Source organism: Ruditapes philippinarum, unplaced genomic scaffold, assembly GCF_026571515.1.
Source record: "Ruditapes philippinarum isolate M1 unplaced genomic scaffold, ASM2657151v2 ctg12585_1_1_1_1, whole genome shotgun sequence".
Taxonomy (NCBI): domain Eukaryota; kingdom Metazoa; phylum Mollusca; class Bivalvia; order Venerida; family Veneridae; genus Ruditapes; species Ruditapes philippinarum.
The window spans coordinates 14,094-26,770 of record NW_026855768.1 but is presented as its reverse complement, the minus strand read 5'-3'; the positions used below and the strand labels follow the sequence as shown (position 1 = coordinate 26,770).

The 12,677-nt window shown below is 30.6% G+C and overlaps 1 protein-coding gene across 1 annotated transcript; it reads right to left on the bottom strand.

Moving 5' to 3' along the window:
- Window positions 1-467: 467 nt before the first annotated feature.
- LOC132744310 (lysosomal alpha-glucosidase-like) lies at window positions 468-7,172 on the bottom strand (the record flags this gene model as incomplete). The annotated part of the gene is given in 5 exon segments (XM_060732987.1): window positions 468-706; window positions 1,849-1,945; window positions 5,502-5,670; window positions 5,920-6,071; window positions 6,895-7,172. Coding segments are annotated over 5 exon segments (894 nt in total), but the record flags the coding sequence as incomplete, so codon positions are not given.
- Between the last annotated feature and the right edge of the window lie 5,505 nt (window positions 7,173-12,677).

The following is a 12,677-nucleotide window of genomic DNA, read 5'->3' as shown; positions in this document are numbered from 1 at the left end:
CTGAGCTGTATGAAATCATGTGTGAACTCAGTATCTGAGCTGAATGAAATCATGCGTGAACTCAGTATCTGAGCTGAATGAAATCATGTGTGAACTCAGTATCTGAGCTGTATGAAATCATGTGTGAAACTCAGTATCTGAGCTGAATGAAATCATGCGTGAACTCAGTATCTGAGCTGTACGAAATCATGTGTGAACTTGTGAACATTGTATGAAATCATGTGTGAACTCAGTATCTGAGCTGTATGAAATCATGTGTGAACTCAGTATCTGAGCTGTATGAAATAATGTGTGAACTCAGTATCTGAGCTGTATGAAATCATGTGTGAACTCAGTATCTGAGCTGTATGAAATCATGTGTGAACTCAGTATCTGAGCTGTATGAAATCATGGCTGAACTAAGTATCTGAGCTGTATGAAATCATGTGTGAACTTAGTATCTGAGCTGTATGAAAATATTCAATTACCTGTGGAATTCCTGCTTTTCTAACCCTGTTAACAACTTTCATTGTATCATTTACAGACTTATAACCAAATCGACAAATATGGAATCCAAGGCTCCAATATGGTGGCATAAATGTACGACCAATCACATTGGTGTATTCTTTCATGACATCAGCAGGATTCTGACCAATGAAAATGTAGAAATCGAGAATTCCACCTGTTGTTCTCCAGGTAATGGCAGGATATGGCTGTAACACAACATCTGTCAAAAAACAACAAACAAGGTCACACAATATGGCTAAAAGGCAGCAATGTTGGCCCTAAATTTCTAACAAGTATACCTGTTATATTGCAAAAAAGACACTGTCTATTAAATGAAGCAATTTTTGGAAAAATCAGTATTATTTGAGCAAACAGCTGTTGTGAAAAGCATAATCACATTCCATCTGTTATAAACAGATTAAATCAAGGACAAAATATTTTTTGTATGATAATATAGCACAAATCTAAACACAGATAGCCTATTTGATATCAAATATTTTCAAAATTTGTTAATTTATCTCAATATAAAAGACATGCAAGAATTATTGTAATATTTTATCACAAACAAAATTTCAATCAGGTCCTTAACATTCATATATCTAACAATATTTCATTAAGAGTTCCTTGTATGAAACAGTTATGTGTGGTATGAAATGGAGACAAGAATTGCACTTATCTCTATATAGGGAATTTATAGCTTTGCCTCATTTAACATTACTGTTTGACTATACAAAATTGTTTGAACAAGCTTGGTATATATATGAATTATGAAACCATTTTGATGGACTAGATAAAAATCCGAACAACAGATTTTACCAAGACCTCTATTTACATGCATGTACATTGGAAAGTAACCCCATTCTGTAAAGGATGTGTATTTAAACTAATTGAATATTAAACTATTTATATAGTCTTTCTAGTTGGCATATTGTCCGTACATTAGCATGGAAACAGAGATAAGTATTTAATGGTTTATTGTTTGATAATTGATTTATAGTCCATATGCTTGTTATTAATCACTCAGGTCTTTGGACTTAATGAAAACATGCAAAAGTTTATGTAAACATACTCAAAATATAAAACATTAAAAACTTTTATTACATATAAGAATAAACATGTATAACCAATATCCCAACCCCAGCATGAGTTATGCCCATCACTTTTATGATGTGAACATTTGAGCCAAGTTTGATGAAAAACTGTCAAGGTGTATAGGATTTATAGAGCATACTCAAAATTGTTTGTTATTTGACCTTAAAAGGTGACCTTGGCATTGAGCCTATACCATGGCCTCTCTCCACTTTATGCAATGGGGGTATGATAATTATGAAAGTGTATTATTTAAAAAATATAAGAATATACCCATAGCATTGCTGTTAAGGAGAAAGAATCCACTAGATTTCCCATTCTCTTCCATCACAAGATAGAATGGATGTGAACCATATAGATTTAAATCCTCCTGAAAATACACAAACGATCATGCAATAAAATCTCCATATAATTTGTGTATTTCTTATGTTATAATACCAAAAATATTAAATATATTACCAGAAGATATATAAATGTAGGTAAAAAAGCAAGGACTATATATACATGTATATGACTACCAAAGATCTGCATACTATTTTTCATTGCACAGATGCAAAAGAATAGTCATGCAGTACCTTTGTTAATAAGAATGATGCATCAATAATTCATCATAGATTAAATCATTGGTTTTACAGCCATTCTCCCATAACTGAAGCACTTTTGGTTCACAAAAAATGAAAAATCTGACTTTCATAAACAACGTTTTCTATGATTTGCTTTTAATGTTCAATACCTTGGACAGATTGTGTTGAAATTTAACACACACCATTCGCTCCGTTTGTATACTGAAAGCTTTTGAAGTTAGTTACTGAATTACATTGTTACGGAACATATATATACCATAGGAATTACTTTGGAGGTATTGTTTTACTAACATTTTAAATTAAACAATCCAAAAGAATATGCATTGAAAAGTTGAAGACCAATGGTTACCTTAAGCAAAAATATTTTATGCCATATCTTATTCTGAAACTTGTATACTTTGTATTTGAAAAGCTTGTATAAGCAAATAATTTCGTAACTTTAGATTGACATTGTTTCGATACAATGCACAAACAAATACTGTCATAAAAGTTTTCGAATTATATCTAAAATAGAAGCAGAAAACAAATCAAGCATAACTTTTAATCGGTGTAACATTACCAAAAAAACTTCGCTGCACAAATGATCATCAAACAGACCTTATGATCTGTTATGGAACATAGGTGAAAAATTATAAAACATAGGATTTATAACTCAATACTTTCACTCTTTAAAATTACTTAAACAATTTAAATGTGGTATCTTCACAAACAACATCAATCATAAAACACTGTATCAATTAAAAATAACATCAATAGTTTAATTTAGTGAGTAGTGCAGGAAAAGATATCTGTTACGGAACATATGTTATGGAAAATAAAATATTATGTTTTTCACTGAAAATGAACAAAAATTCTTTTTTTTTCACTTTTATTTGCTTTATTTCTGCCTAATTTACACAAATTTGTTGTAATGTTATAATGTTTCATGTAGTTTCCTCTACATTTTCTTCACCAGTGCTTTTTCTTTTTTGAATGGGAACATACTTTTTTCTGCTTTCTTTCTCTTTTAAATTATTTGTTGTTTTCCCCTCTCTGCTTTGTCTCCTGTATTTTTGTTTTTAAAAGCACCATTCTAAAATACAAAATCGTTGCTTATTATAAATTTATTAACCTTGATACATGAACATCATTAAAATAATTATTTTTATCATGATTATTATTAATATAACAATTACATAATAATCATCATTTTTATCATTATTACATTAATATCATTATTAATATTACTTTTTTCATGATAATTGTAATTCTAAAACTTTTAGATAATGTAAGTGACATAATGATACAATTTTGGTATTTTATAAATAGTAAAAAAACATAAAAATCATATTCAAACATAGAATTTATGAATGCTATGTTCCGTAACAAATTTGATATGTTCCGTAACGGAAAACTGCAACCTTACAACGCAATACAAATCATGTTAGACTTCAAGTTAATATTGGACACAATTTTCATATATCTTTATAATGAAAAAGCACACTGGAACAGTTTTTATAAACAAACTGAATATATGTATTATGGTGCTGAAAAAAGATGATAGAATACTATGCTTCCGTAACAAATTGCCTTTGACTATTTGATAAACTGTGCACTTCTTTTTCATCGAAATATGTGTTCCATGTTTGAAACCAATCATTCATTTCAAATTGTTAAATAACTATGGATAAAGTACATATATGACATCATATTATGATCTCAAAATAATTAACTATGTTCCGTAACAAATGTTTCAAACAGGTAAAAAAAATATAAATAGCATAAACTTGCTACTTTTTGACTCTGTGGTTTGCTGAAAATAAAGCTTGCAATCCATTTTTATCAGTAAAATTTCTCGTGTAAGTAACATAATTGTGAAAACATTGTTATCAAATCAAAAACAGTGGTTGCCAAAATAAAGAACAGTGATTGCCAATTACCTCCAGTTGCCTAATTGTATCATAAAAGTCAATTAAGATGTTGCATGCATACCTCTTAGTGACGTATCATTGGGCGCGGTGATAGGCAAAAAAGTCACTCTGTCATTTGAACCGTATAATGTACCAAAATTCGGATGATCGTTTTGTTACGGAAAATAGTCGTTATGGAAACATAGTGAAGTTAGACTTCTACGGGTCAGAGTTATCACATTTTTGTGCAAACGACATCTCATTTTGGTGTTTTTCATTTAAAGAAATACAAAACAATATTTTAAATTTTTATTTGATTGGTATAATGTATATTTAAAAGTATACGCCCGTTACGGAGGCATAGCATTTTAAACGCGACATTTGAATTATTTACAATAAAACGGTTTGTGTTAAAATGTATCATCGCAGGAGTCTAATTTATTAATTTTATTCCAAATATAGTCTTTTGATATTGTTTTGAGTACAAATTTAAAAGAATATAACGCATCTCAAGATCGTTACATTCCAGTTTAAAATCGTTATGGTACCATAGTTGCATTTCGGCGACGGCAGCATTTAAAGAAAATCATGGAAAATAAGGGTCTCTGTCTCGAACTTCTTATGTAATTCTTAATCTATTATCAATATTGTATTGATTTTAGGCAAAAACTTGTTGGAAAACATATAAATGGATTGTTTTTTTCACCAATCTTAAACTTTAATTGGTCAAGCGACAGCGCTTTTTTGCAGTTACTATAGCTTTTCAGTTTAAAACAAATGAAAAACGAGGAGCATCCACGCTACAAAATTTAAGTTAAGCTGTTGAGAACATCCCAGTGTACATATTTAAATGTTTGTCACAAAGGATTAAGCTCGCCTGTACATTTTACTACGGTTTTAAAACTGGAGACAGGAATTATTAAAAAGTGCTTCAATTATAGGAGAATGGCTGTTTAAAGACCCAGAAAACATTTGTTTAATTACACATAAAATTGTGTGTGGTTATGGAGGTAGCAATTGCAAAACAGGACATTCAAAAAGAGGAATATTGCCACAAAATACATAGTGACTAAGTCAGGTTGTATAATGGGTTGTAGTGGCCTTACATGAAACTAAGAAAATATCTTTCATAACTAAAGAAATAAATAAACTAAATTAACTTGCCAAGTTATTAAATTAACACCAGAATAAATTACAAAGGTCCAATATTCAACATTTTTCTTTTTTAGGTCAAGTCATGAAAAACCCTTGGTTTATTTTGATTAGAGAATTTATACAGCAAAAATTATGACAATCATGTCTTTTAAAATGAAACCCTAAACTTCAACTTATTTAAATGCAAATAAATTTTGTAAAATCTTTCAGTTCAAAAAGAAATTAATTATCATTGTTAAAGTCTAATATTTAAATTTATTTTTAAATCTGTGAACTGAATTTAAGAAATAAAACTTGCCTCAGGAATTTGATCTAAATTCCACAGTGTTTTTCTAGTCCAGTTTACATTCAGCATGAGATTATTTCTATGTTCACCAATACCATAAATATATGATGAGGGGAGTAGAGATGATAGTTGAAGAAATTGATCTGTAAAAATCAATGGTGCTGCTCCTTTTGTTGAAAACCTAAAATTGTTAAACATGTTTTGTAATTTTTATCTCATTTTTATAACAATCAAATACATTGTATACTTCTGTATTGTTTTAACTTTTATCTTATTTAGTTATAATTATACTATACATAATTTATTCATATACTATTACTATTATCTATGAAAAGTAGGCTGCATGAATCCGTTTTACTCCTACAGAATGAATAAAGTAAGTGATAGGGTAGTCATAATGTTTTTCTTTGCTATGAGAAAAATATCATACACATTAGTGAGATCACTTGTTCTTGTTACGCTAAGCCAGAAAGGCGATCCTGGTTCACTAATGGTGACTGTATACACAGGTTCTGTAGCTTTCTTCTTACACTTTGGGACATCTAATGGTACCTCATAACGCTTGTTTAATGGATCAAATATCTGGGGGGAAAATTATAAATCTTTTATGCAACTATTATGGTCAGAATAAAGGTAACTTATTCCGTAACATTTCAAACTAGTTATTCTGTAACTTCCCTTTCATTGTTATATCTTAACTGCTTTGTATGTGCCTCTTTGGTAAATTATCAATTTTCCATTTGAATAAAAAAAAGAGAACACAGTCACTGAGTCATTGATGTAAAAAAGAATGTAAATTTGATGACACACTCTGCTAAGATGTCATATCTTGAAAAGTATTAATGCACAGAAATTATGATCAAAAAGTAAATAAATGTATTAAATAGTTAAAACTGAACATTAAGATTATAAAACAATACAATAATAAGCAGATTATGATAATTCAGAAGATTGATAATACACAAATGTAAGCATACCGTGCTCACTCCAAGTAAATTAATATGTACAATGTAGTGCACTATAGAATTAGATTGAAGTAATTACTAAAATATTATTCACCAATCAATTCTAACCTCTGAGGAGGATCACTAATCTATATGAATTATCATGCGAATGATCATATGAGCCGCGTCACAACAAAACCAACATAATGGGTTTGCGACTAGCATGGATCCAGACCAGCCTGCGCATTCGCACAGTGTGATCAGGATCCATGCTGTTCACTATCAGTTTCTCTTCTTGTAATAGAGTTGGTAAGCTAACAGCATGGATCCTGATCAGACTGCGCGGATGCACAGGCTGGTCTGGATCCATGCTGGTTGCAAACCCATTATGTTGGTTTTGTCGTGACACGGCTCAATTATGTAATTAAAAATGATAATACAATTACAATATATGTGTATACCTTGACATGTAATCTTTGATTAGACTCAAATGAAACATCTACAGCCAGTTGTTTTACACCTTTAGGATAGTATGTTGGAGGTTTTCCTTTTAGTTTAATACTCAATCCAACTGGTGTATCATTTCTTTCATCTACTAAATAACTTGGGAAATTCCTTGGGTAGAAACAGTATGGTACGTCTACAGGTGCTTGTGTGTCATTTTCAATCTTTGACTTCAATGGTTTTCTTCTGGCCATAACTTGATACCAGCAACAACCCCGAATTTCACAGCCTTTTTCTGAAAATCATTTTCAGGATAAAATGAATTTTTTGAATTTAAATTTTTTAAAAATCACCCCTGTTTTTTTTTCTCACCAAAACCCGAAAACCCTTTAAAACTTTTTAAAAACAGTTACTGGAGAATTCCCCAAAAAATTTAAGAGTCTATGTTTTCAAATTTAAGAACCTATCAGTTAACAGTTTTATCTTTACTATCAATAAAATTAGTTGTAACTTTCATATCTGGAGCCAGAGATGTCCATAGTGATTTATCAGTCACTTCAGCCCTCCAAATATTCTCCGCGTCAAGCTCCGGGTAGTACATCCATAGCAGTTTTATTTTCAGGCCAAGCAAAAATTGAAAGCAAACAGTAAACTGATGGCAATTATGATAATAATGACGGCTCGTGACAGAGTGAATTTCATTTTAAACATTGTAAAAAAACAGTATCATACTCCCATCGTTTTTCACAGTTTAACTGTTTAAGCAGGTATCGTTACACGAAACGACGTCAATAACTGAGCAAAGTGTGCATATTATAAAAGGGGAACAACTTTGTTTTACTTGTACGCTACATTGTACCACGGTTATAAAGTGCCACGCTTGTAAATAAGTTACAAAAACATTAATTTTGTTCAAGGCATTTACAAATGATTCATTTCATTTTGAAACAATACTTAGATTTACTCAAAAAGCAATTTGTGTTATAATATACAGAGTTGCAAGTCATTTTAATAACTTCTTTACAAATATTGCATCTAATTTAGTACAGAAACTCCCGACAGCAAAGAATTTGTATAGTGTGGCATCTGATACAATTAAGAATTTTTATAGGAACATATCACAAAAAGAGTTTCGTCTTCATCATGTAAGTGAGGAGTTTGTATATAAAGAATTATGTAGGCTTAATATAAACAAAAGCACTGGATTCGATGGTATCCCTGCACAATTTCTTAAAGATGGTGCTGATGTGTTAAAAATCCCTATAACTTATATTGTGAATTCTTCAATAACAGATGGGGTGCGTTGTCCCAGATGATATGAAAATTAAGATAAGATAAGATAAGATAAGATAAGATAAAAAAATTTTCCAGTCGGCAAGTTTTCAACAGTACAACATTAGCTCTAGGAGCTTTTATAACCGACTGTAAATAACATAAAGTATAAGATCAACAAAGATAAAACAGCTACAATAAAAAATGATTAGACATGATATATATACATCACATGCATAAAATAGACCTTTTAGGATATATTTATAAAAACGAATCATATGCTAAAAAACTAAAAATGATAGTTTACCCAAATCTACATCACTATATAGCAATGTCTAGTATCTAAAAATTTACTTAAAAGTTCAATAATATACCGAGTAAACAATTAAAAATTTAATGAATTATTTTAAATAAATAAATAAATAAAAATACTTAAAAAAAAAAAAAAAAAAAAAAAATACATTTTTTATATATAATTTAAATATGAAAGACTATGGGTTATCAGACCACACAAAGACAGAAGGTATTAAACATGTAAGTCATTAGTTTAACTCATTTAACAGATAGCTTGAGTCATGCTGGAAAGATAAGCAAAAAAACAACAAAACAAAAAGCAAAATCAAAACAAAAGATCACAAAATAAAGCAACATCATATCTAGAAACTAAATGATAATATTAACATAAGCAGGGAAAAATAGCAAAAACACATTTAAAGCAAGCAAAAAAAAACTGAAAGAAGCTAAATGATAAATGTGACCCAAAAGAAAATGTTCATACCCAGAAAAATAAAAAAAAAAGTGGAGTAAATCAAGATATAGAAATAGCTGCAAGCAATACATTTACACTGTTTACCATTCCAGGATGAAATTAACTTTTTAAACTGAGCAAAATTTGAACATTTTCTAAAATTTTCGGGATAGGAGTATTCCATAAAACAGGTGCAGCATACCTGAAAGATTTTTTACCAGTAGTTGTAGTTCTTACTTGCGGGATCTGCAAAATATTTGAATATTTAAAATTAATACCAGTAGTTTTCTTGACAATAAGGTCAGACAGAACAGCAGGAGACATATCATGAAAATTTTTTTTTAAAGTTTCAATGGCCATAGCCCTCATTCTTCTTATTTTTTTAGAGTTGGTATATTAACTTTTATCAGCATATCTTCATAACTTGAATTAAAATCATTATAGACAAATCTAAGTGCTCTTTCCTGTAGTTTTTCCATCTTGTTAGTATTATTTTCTGAACAGAAATGCCATGCCATAGGACAAAAATTAAAATTGGACAAAATAAAATTATGAAAGATTGTTAGCCTATTTGTTTGATTTAAATTGTGACCTATTCTTTTGAGGATGTTTAACTGATTAGCAGCTTTTTTTACATATATTGCTTATGTGAAAATTAAAATTTAATTGTTGATCAATGTCGATGCCAAGGAGTTTTACAATTTCGTCACATGTTATTTCACTAGTATTAATTTTAAAAGTTGGGGATTTAGTGAAAGTTTTCTTCCCTACAGCAATAGCTTGAAATTTGTCAGGGTTAGCTTGCATTTTATTAAAATGAAACCAATTTATAAGATAGTTACTTTCTTGTTCTAAGGTACATATTATTCATCAAAAATGTTTATTAGTCCGAAAAGAAAGGTATTGTCATCTGCATAGTTATATAAAGTACATTTTTTTATAAAGAAAAAATGTCATTTATGAAAATATTAAACAGTAGACGGCCCAGGATTGATCCTTGAGGACACCTTTGGATATATTAGCCCATGAACTTACAATATTGCCTATTTTTATTTGCTGTTTCCTGTTTGACAGATAAGACTGCATGAGGTTTGGTGGCAGGGCCTGATAAGCCATATGCTTTTAGCTTATCTAAAAGAATGTCATGTTGGCAGACAATCAAATGCCTTAGATAAGTCCATCAAAATTGCTGCCACATATTCATTGTTATCCAGGGCCTGTCTCCAGTCCTCAAGCAGTCTTAACAGAGCAGTTTGCATCCTCCTATACACCTAGCTTTCATTAAAATAATTGTTTATTGACTTTTTCTTTATCTTAATTGCTAAAGTAAAACCTCTACAAACAAAAATTAGTAAGCTAGATGTCGGGAATTACAGACCAGTTGGTATTTTATGTATTGTATCCAATTCAAGATTCATGTATGTACAATTTGAGTCATTTTTAAGAAATAATAATCTAATTTACGAATACCAGTCCGGGTTTCGGAAATCTCATTCAACTGAGACATGTCTTATTTACCTACTTGACTATATCCGTACAAATAGCTCCAAAGGGTTACTCACTGGTATGGTTATGATGGACTTACAAAAAGCATTTAATTGATACCGTCAATCATGATATTTTGTGTGATAAATTAGATATATTAGGTGTCAAATCTATTTCTTGGTTTTAATCATACTTGTCAGGAAGGTATCAAAAAGTATAAGTATTGGTAAAGTTTTTTCTGACTCAATTCCTATTACTTGTGGGGTCCCTCAGGGCAGTATTTTGGGTCCTCTTCTATTTCTCTGCTACGTTAATGACATGGTAACTAGTACCGATTCTGATTGCAAGTTAATTTTATATGCAGATGATAGCACAATATTATTTTTGCATAAGGATCCAAAAATTATAGCCCAAAACCTGAAAAGGTTTTGGAACGATGCTCTGATTGGTTAGTTGACAATAAATTATCTATACACCTGGGCAAGACTGAATGTATGCTATTTGGTTCTAAATCAAAAATTAATAAATTACAAAAAATTTCCATTTCATCTAATGATCAAACAATAAAGTCTTCGTCTGAAGTTAAATATTTTTGTTTGAATATCGATTGTTACCTATCAGGAGATAAAATTGTCAAGAGCATTCTTTCAAAGGTGAATGGAAGATTATACATTTTCTATACCGTTACAAAAATTGTTTATCGGAAGAAATAAAGAAACAGTTTAAATGAGTTCAACTGTTGACTTACATGTATGATCCCTTCTGTCTTTGTGTATTTGTCTGATAACCCATAGTCTTTCATATTTAAATTATATATAAAAAAATGTACGTGTTTTTAGTATTTTTATTTATTTATTTATTTAACTATTCATTAATTTTTTAATTGTTTAATCGGTTTATTATTGAACTTTAAGTAAAGTTTTTAGATACTAGACATTGTAAGCATAGTTTAATATACAAGCTATTGATGTAGAATTGGGTAAACTATCATTTTAGTTTTTGTGCCCCCACGTTAGTGGCGGGCATTTAGATTTACCCTTGTCCGTCCGCCCGTCCGTCTGTCCGTCCTTCCGTCCGTCCGTCCGTCCGTCCGTCCGTCCGTTCACTTTTGTGTCGCACGTAACTCAAAAAGTATTTGAACTAGAGTCATGAAACTTTACAGGAATGTTGATCAGCATGTGTTGTTGTACACCTGGGTATTTTTGTCTGGATATTTGTAGTATTTTCAGAGTTATTGCCCTTGACTTAGTTAAATTTTGCAATTTTCAACTTGTGTCGCATGTAACTAAAAAAGTATTTGACCTAGAGTCATGAAACTTTACAGGAATGTTGATCAGCATGTGTAGTTGTGCACCTGTGTATTTTCGTCTGGATATTTTTAGTATTTTCAGAGTTATTGCCGTTGACTTAGTAAAATTTTGCAATTTTCAACTTGTGTCGCATGTAATTCAAAAAGTATTTGACCTAGAGTCATGAAACTTTACAGGAATGTTGATCAGCATGTGTAGTTGTGCACCTGGGTATTTTCGTCTGGATATTTTAGTATTTTCATAGTTATTGCCCTTGAATTAGTAAAATTTTGCAATTTTCAACTTGTGTCGCACATAACTCAAAAAGTATTTTGACCTAGAGTCATGAAACTTTACAGGAATGTTGATCAGCATGTGTAGTTGTGCACTGGTTATTTTCGTCTGGATATTTTTAGTATTTCAGAGTTATTGCCCTTGAGTTAGTAAAATTTGGCAATTTTCAACATGTGTCGCTCGTAGCTCAAAAGTATTTGACCTAGAGTCATGAAACTTTACAGGAATATTGATCAGCATGTTCAGTTGTGCACCAGGTATTTTCGTCTGGATTTATTAAGTATTTTTAGAGTAATTGCCCTTCACTTAGTTTCTCAAAAAGGATTTGACATAGTTATTAAACCTTATGGGCAGGTTGCTCAGCATATTTTAGATTTGCACCTGGGGTTTCGCTTGTGGATTTATCCAGTATTTGTAGAGTTATTTCCCTTGACTTAGTAAAAAGATTGACAGAACAGTGGCGCGGTGGGGGCACCCGTGTCCTATGGACACATTTCTAGTTTAGCATCTGATTCATTTTTATAAAAATATCTAAAAAGGTCTATTTTATGTATACATCATGTCTAATCAATTTTTATTGTAGCTGTTGTATCTTTGTTGATCTTATACTTTATGTTATATAGTATATACAGTCGGTTATAAAAGCTCCTAGAGCTTCTGTTGCACTGTTGAAAACTTGCCGACTTGAAATAAAACTTATCTTATCTTATCT